The sequence below is a fragment of the Thamnophis elegans genome, chromosome 2 (genome assembly GCF_009769535.1).
Source record: "Thamnophis elegans isolate rThaEle1 chromosome 2, rThaEle1.pri, whole genome shotgun sequence".
NCBI classification, from domain to species: Eukaryota; Metazoa; Chordata; class Lepidosauria; order Squamata; family Colubridae; genus Thamnophis; species Thamnophis elegans.
In genome coordinates, this window is record NC_045542.1 from 39,453,414 (window position 1) to 39,480,208 (window position 26,795).

The following is a 26,795-nucleotide window of genomic DNA, read 5'->3' on the forward strand; positions in this document are numbered from 1 at the left end:
ATTTTTGCTTCAGTTAAGGATTGAGATCAAGGGCTGCTGTGTTATGTGGTTTGATGCTATGCCTATGCATTATATGTAGACTTACCACACTCAAAGAAATTGGGTGGGCTATCACAATTGGGTAGTCATGGCTAGGAAGGTGTTTGCTCAACTTCAAGTTGTACACCAGTAACATCCTCACTGGAGATGTTCTCATTTCAGTCCCTCATACCCTGGTCATCTCCTGGCTGGACAACTGCTGCATGGAACTCCCCTTGAAGAGTATTTGAAAGCTGCATTCGGCACAGAATGCAACAGTGGGACTTTGGGGACCCCTAGTAACACTTCTGCCACATGAGCTACAGTGGGTGCTAGTTTGCTTCCAGGTTCAATACAAGGGATTGGTCATCACCTTTAAAGCCCTTCACGGAATATTTGAGGAACTGTCTCGTCTCAATTATACTGGCCCATTCCAATCAATCAAGCAGGGACAGCATCTGTGTAATCCATCAGTCGAGGAATTTCATCTGGTGGGATCCAGGAAGAGGGCCTTCTGAGCTTCTATCCCTCCCTTTTGGAACATCTTATACCCAGAGGTAAGGTCAACCCTCCACTCTTCTGGTTTTCCATGATGGCGTAGAGCCGTGGTGGTGCAATGCTTAGAACGCAATATTGCAGGCTTACTCTGCCCACAACCTGCACTTTGATCCAGAGAGCTGAAAGTTGACTCAGCCTTCCATCCTTCCAAGGTCAGTAAAATGAGGATGTACATTGTTGGGGGGGCAATATACTGGCATTGTAAACCGCTCAGAGTGTGCTGTAAAGCACTATGGAGTGGTACATAAGTCTAAGTACTATTGCTGTTTCTGTATGAGTGTAAAGACCTGACATAGTCTTGATACAGCCTTAGGAATGGCTGCTGGCTTGAGGAAACTCTCCCTGCCTTGTTAATCTTTTAGCTTTTTCAATTTTTCACTTTGGTTTGTATTACCTGTAAATTTTACATTGTTCTTAATCCTGTTTTTAATCTATGCTTTGATTCATGTGTTTTCATTATGAAGTTGTAAAACTCGCAGAGTCGCTTAAGTGAAATGGGTGATGCAGAAATCAAATAAATAATAAATAAATAAATAGCCAATTGTAATCTAGCATAAAACCCTTAGAAAAAGACCAGGCTGCTAAGAAGCTTTTGCAAACTGGGATGTCCCTTCCTTGACACTTCTACTTCAGCAGGAATATGTATTTGTGAATGTGTCTCTAGAATTTGGTTTCTTCCCTATTCTTAATTGGGGCAAGCTGACTCCCACTTGTGCCTGAGACTTCCAGCCTAAGGCTTGTGAACAATGCAGACTGATTTATTCTCTGTTGGAGTGGCTTGCAATTCCCATGAGTATAGTATGCCAGAGGCCATAATCTATTATTAGTCTTCTTTAAAATATATTCAAACATAGGATATACTGTACATTTTCTAAATAACTAATGTATGACTAAAGAACCCCTGAAAAGATTCTAAGGAGCCCTGAAGTTACCCCCAAAGACTTTCAAAACATTATTTTGGTGCATTGCGTAGCTATAGTGTTGACCTTTCTAAACAGACAGAACATTTTAATTAATCTCCACAGTTGCATTTTCAAAGTTGAGAGTCTCAGGAAGTTCTGCCTAAATTGCAGCAGTGCTGCTGGGCTGCATTTAGATTTCTTTGATCTAACAGAAATTATCACTCCTCGGATTGTTTTAAGATCACATCCTTGGTATGTTCTCATGGCCTTTTTGACGATAGTGTTCTAGTTCTGCCAATATCACAGAGATTCCCAAACCGTTCTGTGTATTTTGCAACCAATGATGAAAAGCAGTGACCACAAAAAAAGGGTCAGAACTGAAAGTCAACCTAAGCCCAGCTAGATCAAATGATAGAAATAGTATCTGCGTGACTGAACTAACTTCCTGAAAATAAATGAAACATACTGAGAAGTTGTATGAGCCTCAATTCCACTTAGTTGTTCATAAACCACTGAAATATTTCAGGCACATACTGACTATGATTAATAGCTATAGATTATTTAAACAAAAGGTCAGCCCTGCAATTCATCTTCACCTTTCTGCTGGGTAAGCTTTTACGTTTTTGCTGACGTTGCTCATCGTGAATGCAAGGGGGGGAAATACATTTCTTCTGGCATTTCCAATCATTTCAAGGGCTTTTGACCTCTGCCTGCTTTGAGACACATGGCAGTCAAGCCTCTATGACAGGCATATACAGGTAATTTTCGTCATGACATTTGGGATCAAAATTTCTGTTGCTAAGCAGGAAAATCAATTACGTAGAACACCACCATAAATATAATACATTCAGAAATTACAAAAAAACCTGCCTTTCCAGAAAAGCCCAATAGATACTGCATGGTCCCATACGTACATTAGAAAGCTTCTTCTTATACTCCATTATTGCATTAGTTGAGGTTAAGTGGAGTCACCCTTCTGCCCTGAATGACCAATAGTATTTAAACTTTGGAATTTGGTGATGGATGTTAATCATCCATTAGAGAGCATATCCTTTAGTCTGTCTGTCTGTCTGTTTCTCTGTCCGTCCCTCCCTCCCTCCATCCATCCATCCAACTAGCTTGCTAGCTATCTCTAAAACTCTCCTGCTTGTCCTGATTGTAACCTTTAATTACACAAAACAGTGCATCATAAGGTAATAATTTTTGAATAAATGTACATCAAATGGTCTAACTTAAAGAATGTATCCAAAACCCAGGACCCACGACTCCCATGGGATTGAAATTTGGCAAAGTTGTGACTATCTCAGTACTGTCATACTCCTGCACTGCTGCACTCATGTGATCACAATTTCCAGCACTCCTTGCCAGGTTCTCAGAAGGAAGGGAATTGAAAGCTGCCAGAAAATCAGAAGACACTCCCTTCCTTGCTGATTGTTTCCCAACTATGATCATTCTGTTTCTCTCTGTAGGTAAGGAATTGTCTCTGAAATATTGACTCAGCAAGTCATGAATTGTCTAATATAAAATACATTTGTCTGGTAGAATTGTAAAAACCCACTAAAGTAAAACACAGCCCATTGTTGGTCAATATAGAGCCATTCTGAATAAGAAAAAAATGATTAAATGATGTTAAATGATACCAATCATTCACAAAGTAAATTTGCATTAGGTACCATCTTTTAAATATATCCACTAGTCTCCTTCCTCAGAGTCTGCTCCTTATCAAATTCTTGAGTTGTTCTCTAGGCAATGACTAGATAATTGATATCTGGAAAGAAGATTCTGTTTTCTGGCTGATGTCTTGCAAGAAGATTGTTCGACCCTTTTTCTTTGTTATTTACAGGCATAGAGAGGCCAGGCAGCTGGTTGCCATGGCATCCAGACTTTGTAGTGTATTGTAGATGTGGGAGGGGAGTTTATAGAAAAAACAGTGTAAAAGTGAGCTGATCCGATATGAAAAGCATCACTGCCATTCTCATATGAGGACTTTTTTGCCACCTGTGTTCTAAGATTCTATCATCAGCAAGGGCTGATGAAGGGACACTGTTCTGGATGTCATGGCAACAGCCGACTGTAGATGGGAGGAAGGCAAGGGGGGGGGGAAGAGAAGTGGGGAGGGAGGGAGAGAGAGAGAGAGATTGCTAACAATGAAACACTTATGACACCTGCAGGCCAGGGGAAGGAAATGCAGCCCTACATTCAGCCAACATTTTCCTCCTGGCTCTGCGTTTTTATTCCTGCCATGGGCTCTCCAGCACTATCGCCAGGGCCCTATTTAGCAGGTGGGGCCTCCTGCTTGAGCTGGCTTCTACGATCCAGCTTGCTCATAACCTGGGTGATGTCCACATTGGTGGCGGCTTCTTTAGCTTTGGCTTCTTCCTCCAGCTGTCTCAAGAGGATGGGGCTGGGACTGGAGCGCAGGTGCTTGTGGGCAAACGGATTGTAAGAGCTGAACAGGAAACAAAACAAAGCCAGAAGGTTACTCTTATGATCATTGTGATCATTATTAATTAACACATTTCCACCGCCTTTCAATAAAAGGATGGAAACCTGCAAAAGTGCCTTTCATGGATTAAAAACAATCTGCCACAGATTTTAGTTCACAAAGGGTTATGCCTCTTAACACATTTGTTAGTCAGAAAGAGTATTATCAGGACTCCTACCATAAACTCCTTTCTTTTCTCACAATGTCTACAATTTTTAAATTTTAAATTAATGGTGAGTTATTTGTCCAACTGAATTCAGCATATGCCTCATTGTTTTGATGCAACCCAATCTAAAATTAAAACAAATGGAAAGAGCAATTAAACTCAATTTGTAGAAAGAGGTTTTCATAAAAACATGGCCAGAATATCCAGAATTTGTGTGGGTTAAAGCCCTAAACAGATGGACAAACATTTTTGCCTTTATCCAAAAATGTTGGGATTGCATCAGAATGTGAGGATCATCTCTTTTCCACCTATCTAAATATCTTACTCCAATATTTTATGGAAAGGTTAAAAAATGCTCTAAAATAGAAATGATGAAAAATGAAGAAAACCCTTTTGTTTAAACAAAAATATTGTGTAAACAAAAATATTTATTCAACACTGATGCAGATCTATAGTTGATCCCTTTTGTTGCTCATTGTAAATATTCGTTGCAATAAATAATCCTGCCATAAGAATTATAGATAAGTATTTCAGAAAGATGCTAACCAAATAGTATTTCACAAGCTCAGTATTCTGCAAAACTATGGATGAGTATCTTTTTTGTACAGGTAGTCCTTGACTTACAGCTATTCATTTAGTGACCATTCAAAGTCACAGCAGCACTGAAAAAAGTGACTTATCACTGTTTTTCATTGCTGCTAATTCTGCTGATTGCCAGGGGTTCAATCTTGACCAGCTCAAGGTTGACTCCGCCTTCCATCCTTCCGAGGTGGGTAAAATGAGGACCCAGATTGTTGAGGGCAATAGGCTGACTCTGTAAACCACTTAGAGAGGGCTGGAAAGCACTGTAAAGCGGTATATAAGTCTAAGTGCAATTGCTATTTTCATAATTACATACATACTTTTCATATTTATGGCTATTGCATCCCCCATGGTCACGTGATTAAAATTTGGATGCTTGGCAACTGACATGTATTTATGATGGTTGCCGTGTCCTGGGATCAGGGGATCCTCTTTTGTGACCTTCTGCCAAGCAAAGTCAATGGGGAAGCCAGATTCACTTCACAAAAGTGTTACTTACTTAACAATTGCAGTGATTCATTGAACAAGCATGGCAAGAAGAGTCATAAAGTGGAGCAAAGCTCATTTAACAACCGTCTTGCTTAGCAATGGAAATTTTGGGCTCAGTTGTGGTTGTACGTTAAGGACTATCAGTACTATTTTAGTATGTAGCACACATGGTAAATATGCTCAGCAGATGTATTAATCAAATCATGATCAATATAGTCAGTGGTGGGATTCAAAATCTTTTATTACTGGTTCTGTGGGTGTGGCCTGGTGGGTGTGGTATGACTTGGTGGGCATAGCTTGGTGGGCATGGCAGGGGAAGGATACTGTAAAATCTCCATTCCCTTCCCACTCCAGGGGAAAGTTACTGTAAAATCCCCATTCCCTCCCGATCAGCTGGGACTCGGAAGGCAGAGAATAGATGGGGGCAGGGCCAGTCAGAGATGGTATTTACCGGTTCTCTGAACTACTCAAAATTTCCACTACCGGTTCCCTAGAACTGGTCAGAACCTGCTGAACACCACCTCTGGATATAATTAGGTCTAGCTACAAAGGTCTTTCTAAGAGTTAGAAAGTTAAAGTTAAGTTCACTTAACTTGATCTTTAATGAGATCTTTCCACTCCTATTATAGGTTGTGGAATATTGGGGAAATTACCATGGTTCTCAGAAAGCAGTTGCTGTCATGTTTCGCTCCTTGCATATTGGGGTTGTCCAAAGTCTTTGAAAAGAAGCACTTTGGAACATCCAAAACACATATAAAGCACCCCTTTTTGAACTGGCACGGCTTTTCCAGACTTGCATGGCTCCTTCAGAAGCCAATTCTATACCACATGAAGTGTCTATGCATGTCTATACTATCGTACAGAAATGATGTGAGTTAAATATATACAGGTTGTGTTTTATTGATATGAAATCACTTCCAAAAGCTATTAGCGGAACATCTAAGTTCTAATTCTATGACATCTTAAAAATGCAAAAGCAACACATATAGAAAAAAAATGTGATTTTCTTTTAGGTAATTTTCGTTCTTTTTCTCTTATGAAATAGTTATTGATAAGTGCTAAACATTAACATTGAAAAATATTTATTTATTATTGTATTGATATGCCGCACACCTTGTGGTTCAAGGTGACTCTGAGAGCCATGATGTCTCTAATTTATCAAACTGGAAATCAGGCACTTTTCCCCAGAGAAAGATCACCTTAAATTGTGCAACTGTATAAATAATCACCAGTTTCCTTTAGTTCCTAATTTAAACCAATAATGAAGAAATGCAATTAAACCTCAGATGACTTGCCTTTTTTTAACCACTTCTTGTGGTACAATTGCCTTGGACAACATTTCTTTGTATACCGGAGACTTTAAATAGCGACCATAAGAATCCTACTAGGAAAAAGAAAGGGAGACTGGTAGTTGTAGATTGCAAGAATCCTAATTAAAATCATATCTCTATACAGCTGTTTAGGAGTCAAAGAGGCTGGGAGTGGAGGCATCAAGAGAATATTCTCACCAAGTAGCAAAAGAAAACATCTCTTCTTAATGCTAAATATGCATCCTGAAAAACCACTGGTTAAATTAAGGCTCATATGGTTAGAATTCACACATACACACACACAAAAGCAAGGCAAGGAAGATGTTTTCTCAGATGCTGAAATAGCCAACAGGGGTTGGGAAAAACATTGTCTATTGTTCTTGATGTTATTTTCTATTGAGCATTGAAGGCAGAGCTGCTGTTGCAAAATGGGAGGAGGGGCATATAAATTGAGTAAAATAAAATAAGAAAATAACTGAACAATTGTGGCAGAAGAAAGTTTTCCCGAAAATAAGACCCAATCTTATAATTTTTTTGCTACCAAAAAAAAAAGGCACCAGGTTTTTTTTGGGGGGGAGGGGTGTCTTCCACTGAATTACCTTGCCGCAGCGGCACCGACAGTCCCACACAGCAGGAATCTGCTGCCGGACCACTTCTTCTGCGGCTGCTTGCGCGTATCACCCCCTGCCTCCGTTTTGCTGTCAGTGACCTTCAGGAAAGGCCTCTGCAGCCGGTAAGAGAACTCCGGATTGATCCAAAACTTTGTTATCAGCTGCATAGGCCTTTCTTGAAGAGCCTCTAAGGGCAAAATAGAGAACAGAGGTGATGCACGCGTCATTCCAGATTTCTTAGCTTCAGAGGCCTTTCCGGAAGACCACGGATGGCAAAACGAGGCTGGGGGGGGGGGGTGCTGCGCGCATCAATCCAGACCTCATTTCTCAGCTTCAGAGGCCTTTCCAGAAGGCCTCTGATAGTGAAATGGAGGCCGGGGACAATGCGCACAAGCAGCTGCACTAGTGGGCCAGCAAGGCAAGGCAGGTTTCAGGGTGTGCAAGGCCTGGTAAGTAGGGTCACCTCCCTATCCCCACTTTAGCTTAATTTTTACCCATGCACCTTTCCCCCTCTGTACTCCAGAGTGGACGGGTTCTTAATTAAGGCTTATTTTGGGGAGGGGGAGGGCTTATATTGGGCACATGTGTAAAAATCAAGCTAGGACTTACTTTCGGGGTAGGTCATATTTTCAGGGAAACATGGTAGTACCTATAATAATAGACATCTTGGGTGCAATCCCAAAACAACTAGAGCACTATTTGAACACCATTGGCATCAACAAAATCACCATTTCCAACTAATGACCCATGTAGAATTACCCTAGAAGCAGGCTATGTAATAATAATTGGATGAGTCATACTAATATATCAAACTTTATCTTTGAACAATTGGAATGCTGAGCAGACCATTTTTGGTTGGGTTTGTTTTTTTTTTGCTACTAAAACAGGTAGTCATAAAATGGGAGAGAGGAATTGATAATGGTATACTAAAACCTTTGGGTAACAGTCAGTTAGCAGTCAGCTAAGTGTTTTGATTTGGCATTTTTATCCATCTATCGAGTCCTTCCCAAGGACTTAGGATAGACAGATGTTGCTGTTTGATGTTGTTAAATATATAGCAGAATGTAAGCCGTTCCAAGTAAAGCTGCCTTTTGCAATTGACAGATGGCAATTTTGGCAATGTCCACAGAGGGGGAGCTGGGGTGAAGGATCACAGTAAGGTGGCAGTTTCCTTTTCTGGAGGGAGCACATTCCAGAAAGGGGCTGGGGTGGGATAAGATACAGCACAGTCCAGAGGTGAAGGTAGGAGACAAAGAAAGGAGTCCAGATACCCACTCCCTAGAATCTCCTAAGGTGTGTTCGTTAGGCTATCAGTAACAAAGATTTAGTCTGGCAAGATTCTGTCTGAAATGTGTAAGCAAATAAAGAACTCAACACTGGCTGAATTATTCCATATAGTTCTTGGGCTTAGCCTGACATGAGCGTAAATCTGTACTGCCCTATTGAGACCTGAACAGCCCCCAGACACCAGATCAAGACATTGATAGCTTCACCTGTGCCATTTGGGGTTGACACGTAGAACTGAATATCAGCAGAATACTGATAATACCACACCCCAAACTGGTGGATGACCTTATCTAGTGGTGTCATGTAGATGTTAAAAGAGAAGAGGGGAGATCATCAAGTCCTCAGGCACCCCACACAAAGGGCTGCGGATGTTATCTCTCCCCATTGTCTCCAACTGGAATTGACTACTGAGGAAGAAGATGAGCCATTTGAGCACAATGCCTCCCACTTCTACCCTCACAAGAGATTCTGTGGTCAATATTATTGAAAGCTGCTAAGAAGCATTTGATGTAGACCCCATTCTGGTCCTGCCAAAGGTCAATAATAAGTGCAAACCAAAGTATCTCTGTAATATACCCTGGCCTAAGGCCAAACTGAAATGCTTCCAGATAATCCGTTTGTCCTAAGATCCTCTGAAGCTGTCATTCAACCATCTTTCCCATAATCTTTCCCAGATTGGAAATTGGCCAATAATTCTCTGAGAGGGAAGGATCCAGAGCTGATATCTTAAGGGGGGGCATAGCATTGCCTCTTAAAGGCTGGTCGGACCACCCCTCAAAGAGGCTGAAACCACTGCATGAACCCTGTGTTCCCCTCCCCTAACAAGGAGGAGGCTAGACTAATAAGATATTTGTCCACTTCAATGCCCAAGACATCTCAGTTCCTGATAAACTGAATTTTCCTCTTGAAAAACTTATTCTTGTATGAAAATCATTCATTTTTTATAATGAAAATCAAGCAGAATCAACCCCAAATTATCTTTCCTCACACAGAGACACTCCAATCTGTTCTCTTTGGAGCAACAAGGAAGAGGTATTTCTCTCTATATCTAGATGTGTGTATATACAGTATATATGTTAGTAGTATCTTTTTTCTTTCCGTCAAAAATATCTAGGTAGCTGGAATGGAAATTCAAATGAAAAAGCAAAATGACCAACCTTCTTCATGAGCATATAAATATGAGTCTGTGCAGCATCTAAGACATAACGTTGAGGGTTTTTGAGGCCTTTGACTGTAATGGCCATAGTGGTGCCATCAATATTAATCCAACGTCTTGCTCCTGGGGCCAAGAAGGTTCTAGAATTGAAAATTATGAGGAGAAAAAATGTTTCATAAAATTAGGGAGATGGGACTTTTTTCTATCAATAAAATGCTTTTTTTCTTTTTGAATATGAAGTGATATTGTGTCGGTTTCACATAATATTTGAGATATGTTATTAGTTATTAACATAATAATATGCAGAATTAACATCACATGAGATAGCAACTATCACTGGAACCGTGAAGTATTTTCACCATCTTCAGCTGACATAGGGTTAGGCTGTAGACTTTTTCAATGAAAAAAATGTCACATTTAATGACTAGCTGATCAAAAATAATGTGGGATAAAAATCAAATAAATAAATAAGACAGAACTTTAGAAAAAAGTAGAATTCTGAATAATAGAAGAATTATATTACATTCTATTGTTGGATAAAGTTCTTTATTTCCATTATGGTGCAATATAATTATATTCTCAGACTGTATTCTGTCATTCCTTTCACTGCTTAGTCACAGAATACAGAAATGGAACTAAACAGATCAAGAAAAGATACTAGAAAGATTTCAAACTAGAATATACTCACTTGTAAATTTCTTCTGCTTTTTCTTTCGCTTTGGATTGATCTCCATACTTCAAATCTTCACAAGCTTCCCAAAATCCCAGATTCTCCCCTGATATTAACAGGAAGGAAAAACAGCATCTTATTTATTAAATGTATACAGCCCCATCTCATTATTGAGAATGACTCTAGGCAGGGTTTTATAATATCAATTCTTGTAAGACAATTTTAAAAACAGAATAAAGTAAATCTAGAGTGACCATATTAAGACTATGAACAGAGTTCTAGAACATTAGCAGGTTTAATTTTTCTGACTCTGCTCTCCAAATAAAAATTAAAAAATTCCCATTATCCAAATGCTTACCCAAATAAACAGGGGAATTATTTCCCCTGGTATATGGCTGTCATCTTACATCTTTTTTAAAATTTTATGAATGTCCCAAACCAAGGGGATTTGTAAAGGACAAAAATTAATGTTTTTGAGCCCTTTTAGATTCTGTTTTGCGTAAGTATATAATGGCTTCTCATCTCACAGACAAAATCTATAGTAAATCACAGCTCTATTCTTATTATGGATAGCTGCAATGTAATCCCACATCACCTTACAAATAATTAAGGGATTAAATCACTTTCTGTACATAAAATTCCTCTCAGCTTGCTGTGGGGTGACAACAGTGACCTCAGATCAGTGGTGGGATTCAAACAATTTAACAACTGGTTCTCTGCCCTAATGATCAGCTGGGTAGGTGTGCCTTGGTGGTCATGTGACTGTGTGGGCGTGGCCAATTCAACGTTACTCACGTTGATGGGCGCTTCACCTTAGCTGTTCCAATGTAATCAGGGTTAACTGGAGAGGCAGTTTCTGTAAGCAGGGCAATAAAGATTAGGCTAGAAACAACACCAGAATGTTTCCTTCCTGCCTTCCTTACAGGATTAACCCCGTAAAGTGTGGGGGAAAAACAAAAGGAGATTTCTTCCAACAACTGGTTCTCCGGACTGCTTAGAAAGTTAACAACTGGTTCTCCCGAATAAGTGCGAACCGGCTGAATCTCACCACTGCTTCAGACTGTATAGAACACCTTGACAAGTGGAAAAGCAGGTGCATCTTCATACCTACCACTAAACTCCTTCTTCAGGAACAGCTGGAAATTCTGACGTCCTTTGGGGTCTTTCATCAGCTCCCTAAAGTTTAAGGCCCATTTCTCCACCCGTGCCTTGGTGGGGATTTCTACCCTGCCAAAAGAGAAAAGGTCTCCTTTAAATTAAGATTGAATTCATGGACCTGCCCACAGATTTATTCATAAAGAAACAGTGCTATTTCTCCCTGAAATCAATTATTTTGAGATTTGTCTGTTTTGTTTTGTGTTTGATAGAACCGAGAACTCTGCCTGTCCTTCCTTAGCAAACTTGTACTCTGTTTCCCTAAAAATAAGACTTCCCTGGATAATAACCCCAATTGGGCTTTTAAGCACATGCACTAAAATAATCCCTCTCCTGAAAATAAGCCCTCCCTGAAAATATTGCAACACAGCCACAGCCATGAGGTGACCATGCTCGCTGCCTCCTGCACCTCAAAAATAATAAGACCTCCCCGAAAATAAAGCCAAGTGCTTATTTCGGGGGTCAAAAGAAAATAAGACCCTGTCTTATTTTGGGGAAAACATGGTATTCATACGTGAGTATCTTGACTGCTTTCGATTGATTTTTCCTCTGACCTCTAATGTACTATGATGAGGACAAGCCAGGACATTATAGATAAGTATCCCTCAGGTCAGGCTTGACTCATAGTTAACTGCAGGGACATGGAAATATTATTTTCTTATCTAGTATCTTTAGTATCTAGACCAATCGTTCCCAACCTTTTTTTGGCCATGTCCCACCTAAGCATCTCTAAAATCCTGATCCCCTCTCCCCGTGACATATAATTCTTACTTTAGTCAAACACTGAACTCTACTCATATGAAGGAAGTCTAAAAGGCCATTAACTTGGTTTAAACAATGTTCAAATTGCCCCCATTAAAAATCAAATTGCGCCCCCTGTCGGTTGTGGGCCCCATGTTGGGAACCACTGATCTAGACCCATCTTTGCTTAACTTTTTCAAGGTAGCCAAAGTAAGCTAGGTATTGCCATATGGTATAGCCAGTGATTATGCATTGTAATATTTATTAGGATCATTATAAAAACATATTTCCCTTTAATTCACAGATTTTTTTTCCACTTTGCATGTTATATTTTATTTTTCTACTATAGATAAAGCATAGATCCAAATTACATTTTGGAGAATGCACAGTGCAGGCAGACAAAGTAAATTTTGTGGTGACATTTGCAATATGCATTGTTAAGATCTTCCCGCTTGAATGGGCCCTCATCTGTGCATGCGCACCACCTTCTGCGCATGCGCAGTGCTCACGCATTATGTCAGGGTGGGTGGGCAAAACCTCCCGCAGCCGCCGCTACCAGTTTGCCCAAACCGGAGAGAACCGACTGAATACACCTCTGGTACATACAGACATTCATAAACTGAAAGTTGCTCTGATACTAAAACTGGACTGGAAGACATCCAAGGTTCTTCCAACTCTATTATACTGTTCTGTTATTCCCTTTATGATTGCATGTAACCATCCCATCAAGCCCAAACAAAGTCTGGAATGGTATAGGGTCTCCTGCCATGGGCAGGGGGTTGAATGAGAAGACCTCAAAGATCCCTTCCAAGCCTCTTATTTTACGTTCTAAAAAAAAAGGAAAAAAGCAAAAGCTAATAAGAGTTGATGTAACTTAGGAGCTGAAATAAACACAATACATACAGTTTTGCATTGAGTTCCCAAAAATCCACATCATCAGAAACCCAAGGATTGCTGGGCAGACATCCTGAGATTATAGGGTCATTGGAGCAGAACTGTTCACAGTACTTCACTATTCTGAAAGTATAGAGACAAAAAAAAGGGAAACATCTAGATGCAGTTTTTAGCCCAGAATCAATAAATGAATTTACATTATTCACATTTCCAATGCCATCCAAGCCAGGAAAACATTTCATTGCTGGCATGATGCAAACAGTAACACTTGCAGTTTTCTGTCTAGTGTATTATTGATGTGCCAGTGATTATCATTCCTGTGTTGTTTACGGGGTTAAGAGATATGAAGCTCTCCAAGAAAATGGCCTTTAAAAGTCTAATTATACTACACTTGAGTCTCTGCAGGTAGCAGCCCTTGGCCAACCTTATCTGGACTCAGAGGTTAGACATGTTTGCGCCTGATTACTATGATGGGAGACATTTCAAAATACTACATGGCACGTCCTTAGATTATTCCACTTTGGAATGTTACAATGGAGCAGATGCTTGAATGGATGCCCAAACACCAAAGCACCAGCCATAGAAAGCTTGCATGATAGACAGAAAGGATCTACCTTAATTCTATCCCAGATACAGCACTTCTCTATGTAAAAGATTTTTGTTTTGGCATGGGAAGTAATTCAGACATGGGATCCTTCACTTGCTGTTTGAAGACTGATAATACCAAATAAGTTTTCTAAGCAAGTTCATTGAAGATTGAGCTGTTGAGCATTGGGTTTCTATTGTCAGATATTCAAGCCCACCTTACATTTTTAAGACAGTCTAAACCTGGCTGGAATTCTGACCTTGATTTGCTGTAGTTCAGGAATGAAGCTGGGATTTTCTAGAAACATCTCCCAAAGTACCTTCCAGCAATACTTGCTTATAGAAGGACCTTAGCTTTGGTTTTTCTGCAAGTCTAAGGTAATTTTCTGCTTATAGATGTTTCAGATGAAGATGATTATATCCACAGCAATGCATATAAACTGCTTATGCACTTAACTCTTGGGTCTGCAAGGTTACATCATAAGGAAGAAATAAATTAGTTTAGAACATAATGTACAATAAATTCATATAAGCTCCTATAATTAAATCTCTCCCAGCTCACCACAATTCAGAAACAGGATGAAATATGCTGAAGTTATAAAAAAGATAAATGGTACAAAAATTCTGGTATTTTCAGTTATCAGTCCCAGAACAATTAATAAGATTTACAGATTTTTAAAACGATGGAATTAAATACAAGTGGAGCTTCCCTGGCCAGCATTTGATGTATGAAAAGGATAATAGTTGTGGTTAAAAAACAAACATGACTCAAATTTTAGATTATAGCAGACATGAGAAATTGATCACAGGATAATTCATATACAGATATAACAAACAAACATATATAAGCTTGATCCATTTAAAACAGGAAATTCATGGACATATTTGGAAAATGTCCTAATTGCTCTAAAATGGATTATTATTCCAGAGTACTACTATAGTACTATATATACTATACTAATATAGTACTGTAGTACTTCTATTCAATAACTACTTTTTCAACAGGTTGGTAGATTGGAAATAATGCTAGTTATGAGTCAGAAGAACAAGCAAATAGTGGAAATCTTAGTAGTGAGCATGGTATATTTTTCAGTGATAGGTTGAACTAAGATTTCCTCCCTTCTCAGAAAAAGGATCTTGTATGTTCATTAAACAATTCTGCCCTGGAAAACGTAGAAAATTTCAACACCATGTCAATCTTTTAAAGTAGCTTTCTGATGCACTCTCTACAAACTGGCAACTATGAAACTGCAGAAATCTAGTTGTAGAAAGCATGACTGTCCTGCTTGTTTAAAAAACCTCAAAAAGGATCTTACAAGATTACAACTGTAAATGTATGAACGCTGGGGAATGTGGAAAGGAAACCTGTGAAGGGAAGGAGGGATGCATATATTTGTGTTAAAGCCACTTAGGAGCTTGTTTGAATCGAGGTGTTCAAAACATGACTCTCAATTACATTACTGCAATATATTTTACTTGGGGCTACTCTCAGTAGTGATTCAGAAAGTGTTGTTGGTCCTGACAGTTGACAAAGGAGAGAGTCCCTAAGATGCTTTTTCAAAAGGCAACTTATTTATTTGTGGTTTTTTCTTGTAGATGTTTCGCTTCTCATCCAAGAAGCATCCTCAGTTCTAACTGAATGCTGGGGAAAGGAAGGATTTATATTCCTTACAGTCATCTGGTTGTTAGCACTTTGAAAATGAGTCATTAGCCCTCTGAGAGTCGTGGAGAGAGATTTAGCAATTGACAGCTATCTTGAAGTTGCTACATTGGTTGACCATAAACTTCCAGGTCCAATTCAATCCCAATTTTACCTGTGCACCTTCTTTCTGAGGGGGCCTGAAAGGTCCTTCTTCAAGGCCTCCAACTGAGTGAGGTTAAAGAGTTGGGGCCCAAAGATGTGCTTTCTTGATTGAGACCCCCTTACTATGGATCATCTTGCCTCCTGAAGTAAGGACAGCCCACCCATCTTCAGGTTATGTTTCACAAAGTAGCAAAACCCTTCATATTCATATGGGAAAAACAGTAGACCTGAATGTTTTTACCCATGAATTCAGGGATTCAGCCAGTTCACACGAACCAGATGTTAATTTTGCATCCAGTTCGCCGAACCAATTGTTGCAAGGACTGATTGCCCCACTCACTCCACCCCTCCCAGGAGTCTCTGTGCAGTCCGTTCATCCCGTGCAGAGGCTCTGGTGGAGCGAAAAACAGGCCTCCCAGAAGTCGGAAACAAGCCCGTTTCGGGCCTCCGGATCTGTTTTTGCCCTTCTGGAGGCTCAGGGAAAACCTCTGGAGTCTGGGGAGGGTGAAAAAATGGCCTACCCAAGTACCGGAAGTCCGAAAACGGGCCTATTTCCTGCCTCCGGAGCCTGGGGAGGGTGAAAACACTTTCCTACCATGGTGCAGGAGGCCGAGTAGGCCATGCCCACCATGGCCACACCCATCCAGCAACCGGCCAGAGAACCTGTTGCTAACATTTTTCAATCTCATCTCTGGGTGTATTGGTTTCTAATACTGATTATAGCATACAATCCATCCTATATCGTGAGAAGTTACAGTCATAGAAAAATGTTGAGATGGGCAGATGATGAGACAGGATATGTATGTATGTGAGGTAAAGTATGTCTGTAAATAAGGGACAAAGAGAGGGGAGGAGGAGGAGGAAAAGAGTATCTGAAAATGAAATATGGAAACTTATACTGTTCTCACTGAATTATGTCCACTAATGCTACAGTAGGGTGGGTTTCTTAAGCAACCACATCTCATTACTGAGTATGTATATCAGTTCCTTTGGGGATTCTTAATTATAAACTCCTCTGGATGAAGCTTAAGTATCATAACAAACCTTTTCTGTGTTTAAAAAGTAACATCTGGCTAAATTGCTTGATCAAAAGTATTAGTTAAAAGACATACAAAATGTCAGCCCTTACCCTCCCAAAGAGACAGATGACTTTGTTGCAGTCTTCATGAGGGACTGTTGGAGGTACATGATCTGTAAAGGAAGATATATTGCATAGGTTAGCAGAACGGCAAATAATTGACTTCAAGCTTTATTCACTGAGAAATGGATTCTTGCAAAGGCGGGTCACAATATGTTATTGTGTGTGACCCACCCTTGCAAGAAATGGATGCCCAGCAGGCAGATTTCTGAATTGTAGTTTAAGTTTATTGTAGTGAAAAGAGGAGAGATAAACTGAAGAGACATTTTATTACAAGCTCGTTTCTGTCACCTGCCATCCCTGGGCCATATTATTCCTACAAAGACTTCCATTTAAAAGACAGAGAAACAAGAAGGGCCCTAAAATCAGTGTGAGGATTAGACAAGTGTACCGCCAATTTGGAGGCACAACAGAAGGATTAATTTAAGCATCACATGTGGAAGGATCAATTCAAAACATACTTCACTTTTTTAATGATTGCAATGACAAATAATAGCACACTAATGTGAGTGAGGAGGAAGGATGGGGCTTAGTTGACCACTGAACCCTCAGCCATTTCAGTGTATTACATAGTTCCAATGACTTTGTGCAAATGACACAGCATCAATGGACTCAATGTGATCATTTGAAAATTGGTAGCCAAGAGAGAAGTTGAAAGATTGGTTATACTGTCAGGCAGAATACAGCTTACAACTTACAACCATTTGTTTAGTGACCATTTGAAATTACAATGGCAGTGAAAAAAGTGACTTACGAGCATTTTTCATACTTACATTTTTCATACTTGCAGCATCCCTGTGGTCACATGATCAAAATTTGGACACTTGGCAATTGGCATGTATTTATGACATTTGCAGTGTTCTGGAATCATGTGATCCCCTTTTGTGACCGGTCGAGCAAAGTCAGTGGGGAAACCTGATTCACTTAATAACTATTACTAACTTACTTAACTGCAGTGATTCACTTACCAACCATGGCAAGAATGGGGCAAAACTCACTTAACTACAGTGTAGCTTACCAGTTGGGCTCAATTGCAATTGTAAATCGAGGACTACCTGTAAAGGGATTAATAGGAACCGAACATCGGGGGGGGGGGGAGATGATGAAATGAGCACCGACCCATCATGATGCAAATACTTTAGTGTAAATTATATACTTGTGCAGGCGTTTCTACGCGAGTAGTTATAGCACATGTGACATAGTGTCACCATGTATGTGTAGGGAGTTAAGGAGTTAAACCTTGGAGAAACAAGGTAGAGATAATGTTTGCAAAAATACACTTTCAGCCCAGGAAACGGAGAAAATGTAAGAAAGAATTCAGGCAGGCTTTGAAGATTCTGTTAACACAGCTTATACCAATGAACCAGCCAGATTTGGGGAGTCTCTTTCCTGACCTGGACTACCTGGAGAGCTGTACAGTTTGTTATCATTCTGATGTCCTCATGGTTTGCTATGGATGCCCATGGAAGCTAGTAAGTCAATTATTAAATGATGTACAATTAAGTATATCATTTACTATGGCCAGAGATGGAATCGGAATATTCTACCTTAGGCCATATCATTTCATAAAGCCATTCTGAATGGATGCAAGAAAGGAAACCCTAACTGGAGGAACTTCCAGATCTTACTTGCCTCCTGACAGCAGTACAGGTAGTCCTCGACTTACGACCACAACTGGACCCAAAATTGATGCTGTTAAGTGAGAAATGTGTTAAGTGAGTTTTGCTCCATTTTACGACTTTTCTTGCCACAGTTGTTAAGTGAATCACTACAGTTGTTAAAGTAGTAACATGGTTGTTAAGAGAATCTAGTCTCTCCGTTGACTTTGCCTGTGAGAAGGTTTTGCAAAAGGCGATCACATGGCCCTGGAACACTGCAACCGTCATAAGTATGAGTCAGTTATCAAACATCTGAACGTAGATCACATAACCATGGGATGCTGCAATGGTCATAAGTGTGAAAAGTCACTTTTTTCAATGCTATTGTAACTTTGAACAGTCACTAAATGAACCGTTGTTGAGGACTACCTGTACATTTTGCAACATTTTGATGTTCTGACAGAACTACCTGGTTGTCACTTAACAACCAAAATTCAAAATTCTGACCTTTACCATCCTGTGGTCACATGACCAAACTTCGGGCACTAGGCAACCAGGCTGCATTTATAGCTGTTTGCAGCATCCCATGATCACGTGACCATTTTTATGAAAGTTGTGCGGAAAACCAGCATTGACTTCCAGTTTTCAGCAAATCAGTGCCATTAGTGAACCACTAATTTAATAACTGCGTTTATTTGCTTAAAAACTGCGGTAAAAAGGTTGTAAAATTGACCCACTTTCCATCCGTGATGAGTTATGACTATGGTGGATAGGCTCCATTAATTCAAGGAGTATGTAGTCTAGCTAAAAATGGAATGTGGGGGTTATCATTTTATTCATAGATTTTTAAAAAAGCAAAAAGACTTCCAAGATTTTAATGTGTTCAAAAGGTGATTCTTGACAATCTGACTAAAATATTTATATGTGCTATAAGTATTCATGCAGATTATATGAACAATATACATTACAACAAATTACAATGAATTACCTCTGTCCTATATACTTCAATTGTTTTTTTCTGTAAAACAAAGAAACACTGCATTGAAAAGAGTATCACAGTCTGTATGACAATTAAAACAACATTTAGATTAACATCAATCCACTTCATCCAACAAAATGTGAAGAAATTCCATGGACTGAACGATTCTATTCTTATTTAGTAGCTAGTAATGCCTGCTTCTCCTCAGTCTATATGTGAACATACGTATACACATACATACATACATAGACACGTGTGTGTACAGGCACATACCCATTTAATTATAAATTTATTATAATGGAGCTAAAGTAGACGCATTTAGAAGATACAAATTAGATTATTCAACATTAATGAAAAACAACAGGAAACAATATGCTGCAACATATAAACACTGCAATTAAACAATAGCCGCTGTGGTTATACTATGATTTAAATTGCTCCGATGATGTTACATGACATCCACCAGCCAAGCCAGGGATTGAAGGCTAGAAATTAACTGCAGGCGATTTGTGCTTGCAGTTTCCCTTTGAAGTATCATGCATGCCTTTGTTTGAAATAAACTGATGAAAAAGGAAGGCACAGACTTTCAGGAAAATCCCCAAGTTTTGTGGAGATCCTTTCAGTTCTATGAGTCTGATTCAAACACTCATTAGATCGCCTTTGGCAAACACACATACAGGTTATTACAGGCATGCAAATGATACAGCACAGGGTCTGGATACTAATTTCCTGTCCTGTATTGTTTTAAAATTATTTTACAAGAGACTGCATTCAGATAGAAGAGCAATTGGGGAAAAGGCCCAAAGTAAACATCCTCATTTTTTGGGGGGGGGCACTTTTGCATTGCAATTTTTCTTTTCTTTTTGCATGAGATTCAAATGCATCTCTACTTTTAAGAAGAGATAATTTTTCACAAGCTGATACCATGACTCTGGGCCAGTTATTCTCTCTGTGCCTTACCTTAGAGTGCTTATATGGGCATAAAATGAGGGTGTACGTCACCTTCAGTTGTCAGAGAAAATACATAAATAAAAAATGTGCTTTCAGTCCCATCTATAAAGGGTTATGTATCACCATGTACAACAGCATGCAACTTAGTCATGGGTGAGGTTTATTTAATTCAGTATGATCTTGGCATTACTGGATACTAGAATACTCAAATACTATCAATAGAATCAAATCTATAGACTGTATTTTGCTCAGAAATACAAGCTCCAAAGGTATGAGCATTTGTCATTAGAAAAGTGCCACTGAAGAAAAAATTAATTTCAGTTACCCAGTTTTGCAATCCCAATTTAAATCTGGGCCACCTTTAAAGTTTTAAAGGCATCTAAGCACATCTTATTATAATAATGCATTGTTAGAATCAGATATTGCTTCATGCTACTATGCCATTATTATTTTTTCAGCTTCTATCTATATTGGAAATATTTAAGACATGAGAAAATAGCAAACAGAAGAACTGGTCTTTGAAATAGCAACTTGCAGGGTATTATTGCCTCGATCGAATGTGAAAGTATGAATGGCACTTCAGAAAAATTCTGTTATTCAAAAAACAGGCTTAAGAAAATACAGATAAATTTTGGATACCTTTGCTTATTTAATATTGCTTGGTACTGTTTTATTATTGTAGATAACGCATTGAAAAATGGTATGATAAATCTGCGGCAGTTTAAAAAGAATTTAAGAATACAGTATCGCAATTAATTATGAAGACTTGCTTGGAAGCTATTATTTTTCTTGCCAATTTTAAGAGTCACTTCTCAAAAGTTTCAGGGAACAGCTTTGTAAACAAACATCAGCAAGTTCAACGTTTATCAGTACAAAGATCCACCTTGTTGTTTGTATACATAAAAGACACAAGAAGGAAAGGACAAAAGTCTCTGCCCCCATGTTTTAGGAAGATAAATCGATTTTAGTGGGAAATAAGTTGTGGAAATTTCAGTAATCTATCTTGCTCACTTCAATAAATCTTGTTAAGATGACTGATTTATGCTTGGAAAGGGATTACTTTTGCTATGAATCAACTATCCAAGAGCCACATATCAATAAGTATATAAAGGAAGTGTGAAGATGCCCAAGTCGAAACTGGTAAGTGTTTCAGGAAAGGCTGCCTGATGGTTCCTATCAGTGAGCTTCAGGCTCTGTCCCTGTATAATGGTTGCTGGGAAGACCTGTCTCCAAAGGAATAGGAAACTATTCACTCACATTCAAGACAATAAAAGGATGTACCAGGATGGACGCTGCATCTGGCTTGCTTATGTAAACTATTTAATTTTATAGGAGTGTTACTTATTCCACCAGACCCATGATGACAATACTATGGCACGCGTGCCAGAGGTGTCACGCAGAGCCCTCTCTGTGGGCCTGTGCACCGTCACCAGGAAATTTTTTTAAAGCGTCAAATGTTAATAAAGCAGCTGAATTAAAGTAAATCCAACTCTCATTTCAGTTGATTTCCTTTTCCCAGATTTAAATATCTAGTAATGTATAAGGAGACCTGAGTAAGATGAGATTCACATTAAAATGACAGCCCATTGGTCTTCTATAGCAGTGGTCCCCAACCCCCGGTCCGCGGACCAGTGCCGGGCCGTGGAGTACCTGGCACCGGGCCGCGCAGCGGCCGGGGGCCATGCAACGGCTGACTCTTCACTCATGCAGCGCCGTCACCGGAGGGGGGGAGCTGCGCGGAAGCACAGGAGCAAGTGAGGCGAGGAGGAAGAATCCCCCGCTACTACACCACCTCCGCCCCCTCCCCGAGTCAGCCATCCCCTCAGTGAACGCCTCCGCCTCTTTCTCCTTTCTCGCCTCAGTCGGCTCGCCTGGAAGCGAGGCGAGGAGGGGGCGGACCATGCGCTGGAAGCGGAGCCCTTGGAGGCCGCTCTCTTCTTTTTCCCGCCCGGCCTTGGCTTGTGAGAAGGAACGGCGGGAGAGGTAGAGAGAGAGAGAGAGAGAGAACGTCGGGCAGCCGAGGGCGGGGGGGGGTCTTTTGAGGGGAGATGGGGGGTGCGCAATTTTGGCGCCAGATTCAGGCCGCCGCTGCCGCTATTGCAGCGCACGGTGGAAAAGCGGCGGTCTTGCCCACCCCTTCCCTGCCTCCCGCCCGCTCCAGTTGCCGCAGCCAGGGGTGGGGGCTCGGTGCCTGAAGTCTCTTGCCTCTCTTCCAAAATTTCGCCAATGGGCATCGGTGAAGCGCGCTCTTTCTCTTCCTCACAAAACACATTTCCTTTCCCCCCACGCGTAGTTATTGGCGATATGGACTCTTGGAGGCTGCGCTCCTGGGTCGCGTTTCCTTTTTGCAGCCCACGAGAATGCCTGGTTCTGAGCCTCAAAAAACGAGAGTTCTCTTAAGGCTGCAAAAAAGGAATATACTTAGGTCCTTGAAGCGCTTTTCCTGTTATTTGGACATTATATATATACATACGTACATACGTACGGTATGTATATATGCATGTATGTATATATGTATGTATGTATGTATGTATGTATGTATGTGTATATATATATATATATATATATACATATATATATATATATATATATATATATATATATATATATATATATATATATGTCTGTAGTCCATAATATAGTGATGATTTAAAAAAAAATTAGTTGAGCACATGGAATCTTTTTTCTTTTAGTATATTTTGGAGGTGGGGGCCCACTTCGTTATTTAAGATAGTATCTCCTTTTATATATGGTAGTGAAGATACCTAATACTCCCACCCCCTATTTCCCCCACGACAACCTTGTGAGGTGGGGGGGCTTAGATAGAGTGAATGGGCTTAATACTGTATTCTTTTTACATTGCTATCCTCTGGCTTATTTAATTTTGCCCTTGCTCTTTTTATCTTTGACCTTGATTAATTCAGCTGTTTATTCCTTAAAATCTACATACAAAATGGAAGGTGGGATATGATTCAGGTGTTGAATTGGGAAGGTGGATTTAAAAAGTATGTTTGTATTCCCCCATTTTCGCCCCCCACCCCTGCGTGCGCTCAGCGGGCCACGGTAAAATTATCAAAGGCTGACTGGTCCGCGGCGATAAAAAGGTTGGGGACCACTGTTCTATAGGACAAGCAATTCAGTACTTCATGGAGAACAAAGGTCATATACATAGGGGAAAAACAAACTACAGAGAGAGAAAAAACAAAAGACAGAAGGGAAATGGTTAATTAACTATTTCACACATAATTTTTATATTTTCATGTTTATGTACTAATTTTTTTCAAGAAAAATAAAAAGTACAAACATTCAGTGCTTACTGAATTAGTTATATTTCCTATTATAAACAGCTATTTTTCTCTTTTTTCTACCATTTTTTATTGCATTACTGTATTAGTTATTTATTTTTCATTTAAAATTAGTCTAAATGCAATCACTGATTTCTGTTATGCCTTACATACTTAGATCTGACTGCTGAGCCTAATAAAACTTCCAATGACCAAAACTGAATCTAGAAATTTGCAAACTTTTTGCAGCTTTTTCAGTCACTGTACAGTATTGGCATTCTTAAAAAAGGGATCTCCCCTACTAAGGGAAGAGCAGAGATTTTGAAAGGACCAAAATCAGTGAGGAGGGGGAGAGGAGTTAGGAGGAGTTGAAAGGAATGTGTGGTGAAAACTATGCCACTTGTATGTCTTGATGCATCCAGGGTTAGGATCCAGTGTACCTTGCCTTGGTGACCTTTTTCCTTTCAAGATCCTTGGGTTGATAGATCCTGCTTCTCTTTTCAAGCAAGGTCTATCGATCACCTCCTTTTATAGGTAAAGGTACAGGTTCCCATTGCAAATATGTGCTAGTCATTCCTGACTCTTGGGGGCAGTGCTCATCTCCGTTTCAAAGCTGAGGAGCCAGAGCTGTGCGAAGAGGTCTTCATGGTCATGTGGCTGGCATGACTAAACACCAAAGGCACATGGAACACTGTTACCTGCCCACCAAAGGTGGTTCCTACTTTTTTACTTGCATTTTTACATGCTTTCAAACTGCTAGGTTGGCAGAAGTTGGGACAAGTAATGGGAGCTCACTCCGTTACGTGGTACTAGGAATTTGAACCACCAAACTGCCGACCTTCTGATCGACAAGCTCAGCGTCTTAGCCACTGAGCCACCATGCACCTCCTCTAATAGGGAAAAGCTAAGTCCTAAACTCTTGCATTTGTGTCTTCTCTTCAGTCTCCATGGCAACAAATCCTATTTGCCTCTATGATTCCCTGCCTCTGAGAGCTGCAGTAGTCGAGAGCTTGATTCACAAGTGAGCTCTGTTAGCCTTGCAAAGCATCACATGAAAACAATGCAAGAACTGTCTTGAGGGGGGTCTTCAGTTGGATGCAAACCAAGCATCATCCAAGCCTCACCTTCCACAAGACTTCTACTGACCTATTAATATCTCTTCAGCTGACAATATTTTCTATCTTGCTCATTCCTCCATTCTCTGTAAAAAGCTCCATGATGGGAATGGCATAGCCTGCCCAACAGTACAAATCAGATATATACCTAAAATTAGGTACAAGCTTAGAATGGCTTCATTCTCACAGAGCTCTGGATGCAGTCCAGATCAAACTAATAGGATTTCTGTTTCTTTAAAATCTGTTGTGCCTCATGAACGCATCCCACAGTGGAAAGTGAAGGAAGGAAAAAAGCAAGAGAGGGAGATAGAAAGAAAGTTAAAAAGCTTCTTGCAGAGAAAAAAAATCTCTTTTTTTCCAGCAAAAAAATATGTTTTATTTACATCAGCCTTTATTGACATCTGCGTGCAAGATTGGCTTACTGTTCCAAAATGAAGGTGATCTATAATGAGATCTCTCATCTATTTACATTTTGATTTTTGACAGTCATGGGAAACATTGCAATCCACCTTGAGTTCCAGTGGATGGCCAGATTTTTTTAATAAAGGTATGAAAGGTATAAATGAAATAAAAATGTTTCATTTGATATGCTTGACCCACAGTAGCATTTGAAAAAGGAATTAACTAGTCTTTCTGATGAAGATTGATTCCTGTCATTTCTAAGGATTTATTTAAAAACAAAAAGGCCACCACTCATTCCATGAACATATAAGAATGTTCAGTAACAGTATGCTATTGAACCCAGAGGTGAGGTTCAGCAGGTTCTGACTAGTTCTGGAGAACCGGTAGCGGAAAGTTTGAGTAGTTTGGAGAACGGGTAAATACTACCTCTGACTGGCCCCTCCCCCATCTATTCTCTGCCTCCCGAGTCCCAGCTGATCAGGAGAGAATGGGGATTTTGCAGTAACTTTCCCCTGGAGTGGAGAGGGAATGAAGATGTTACAATATCCTTCCCCTGCCATGCCCACCAAGCCATGTCATGACCACCAAGCCAGGCTCACAGAACTGGTAGTAAACATTTTTGAATCCCACCACTGACTGAACCCATTTGTGTAATAAAATCAATTACAATGGAAGTTTACAATTCTATAATTAGAATATCATTAAAGCTTACCTGGTTTACCTTATTTTCACAGGGCTCTATCGCTCTATCCAGCCCATAATCAAGTGTGTCTGCCATTCCAGGCTATAATATAGAAACAAAACAAAATGTAACAAAGGTGTATGTATGCCATTTTTAACATTAATCTGTATACAGGCAGTCCTTGACTCACAACCCTTTATTTAGTAGCTATTCAACATTACAATAGCATTGAAAAAGTGACATGTCCATTTTTACCCCACCTGACCTTTGCAGCATCCCATAATCATGTGATCAAAATTGAGACGCTTGGCACTGGCATTTATTTATGACGGTTGCAGTGTCCCGGGGTCATGTGATCACCTTTTGCAACCTTTTGACAAGCAAAGTCAGTGGGGAAGTCAGATTCACTTAACAACCATGTTAGTAACTTAACAACTATAGTGATTCATTTAATAACTGTGGCAAGAAAGGTGATAAAATGGGGCAAAACTCAGGGGCAGTGTCCTGGCCTAAAACTCACTTAACTGTCTCGCTTAGCAACAAAAATTTGGGGCTCAATTATGGTCATATATTGAGGACTACTTGTAAAATAAATAAATAAATATAGCCACAGTAATACACAGTAATAAATGGGCCATATCCCATTGCTGCATTTGGTAACTCAAATAAGCAGGAGCATTTTTCTACACAGTCGAGCAAAATCTGGGCAAGGGAAGTTGACTCATAAGAGAGGGGGGGGGAAGCATTACCCATTGGAGAAAGGAACACTTTGACATAATAAACAGATTGGTACTGCTATCACATCTGCTTTGAGCAGAGTTGAGTTTGGATCTGTTATCTGATGTCTGCTGAAGTTGGGCCATCAATAATTAAACCTCTGCCGGTGCTATCTTAAAAGGAGAGGAGAGAAGGGGGGAGAAACAGCTCAAGAAAGAAAAAGATCCAAAAGGAAGCCTGACATGATCAAAGGGGTTTCGGCAAGAAAGATGAACTGGGACCAAAGGGGCCGTTATAGTGTGTAGAACTTATCTACAGATGGTACTCCCCCCCCCCTCCAAGTCAAGCTCCAATTATAGCTTGACATTTGCTGGAGGCTTCTACTTTTCTGTCTGTTAACTGCTGGGCTCTCCGTGGCCATTTACACTGTGTGCACAATTAAAAGTGGATCTTTGATTATGATTTGGGATTAGGGAATGTAGCTCCTTGGCAAGCATCGGAGTCCTACGGCCTGCT

The 26,795-nt window shown here is 40.0% G+C and overlaps 1 protein-coding gene across 1 annotated transcript in view; it reads right to left on the reverse strand.

The window, feature by feature from the left end:
• Positions 1 to 772: 772 nt before the first annotated feature.
• RGS9 (regulator of G protein signaling 9) overlaps positions 773 to 26,795 on the reverse strand; it is a 48,672-nt gene continuing 22,649 nt past the window's right edge. The window contains exons 9-17 of the mRNA XM_032238993.1: positions 25,593 to 25,664; positions 19,138 to 19,167; positions 16,543 to 16,604; positions 13,034 to 13,147; positions 11,346 to 11,461; positions 10,253 to 10,340; positions 9,566 to 9,704; positions 6,496 to 6,581; positions 773 to 3,927 (exon numbers count right to left, since the gene is read on the reverse strand). Of these exons, the coding sequence (XP_032094884.1) occupies positions 3,750 to 3,927; positions 6,496 to 6,581; positions 9,566 to 9,704; positions 10,253 to 10,340; positions 11,346 to 11,461; positions 13,034 to 13,147; positions 16,543 to 16,604; positions 19,138 to 19,167; positions 25,593 to 25,664 (885 nt within the window). The 3' untranslated portion in view covers positions 773 to 3,749. The remainder of the gene's footprint in view (positions 3,928 to 6,495; positions 6,582 to 9,565; positions 9,705 to 10,252; positions 10,341 to 11,345; positions 11,462 to 13,033; positions 13,148 to 16,542; positions 16,605 to 19,137; positions 19,168 to 25,592; positions 25,665 to 26,795) is intronic.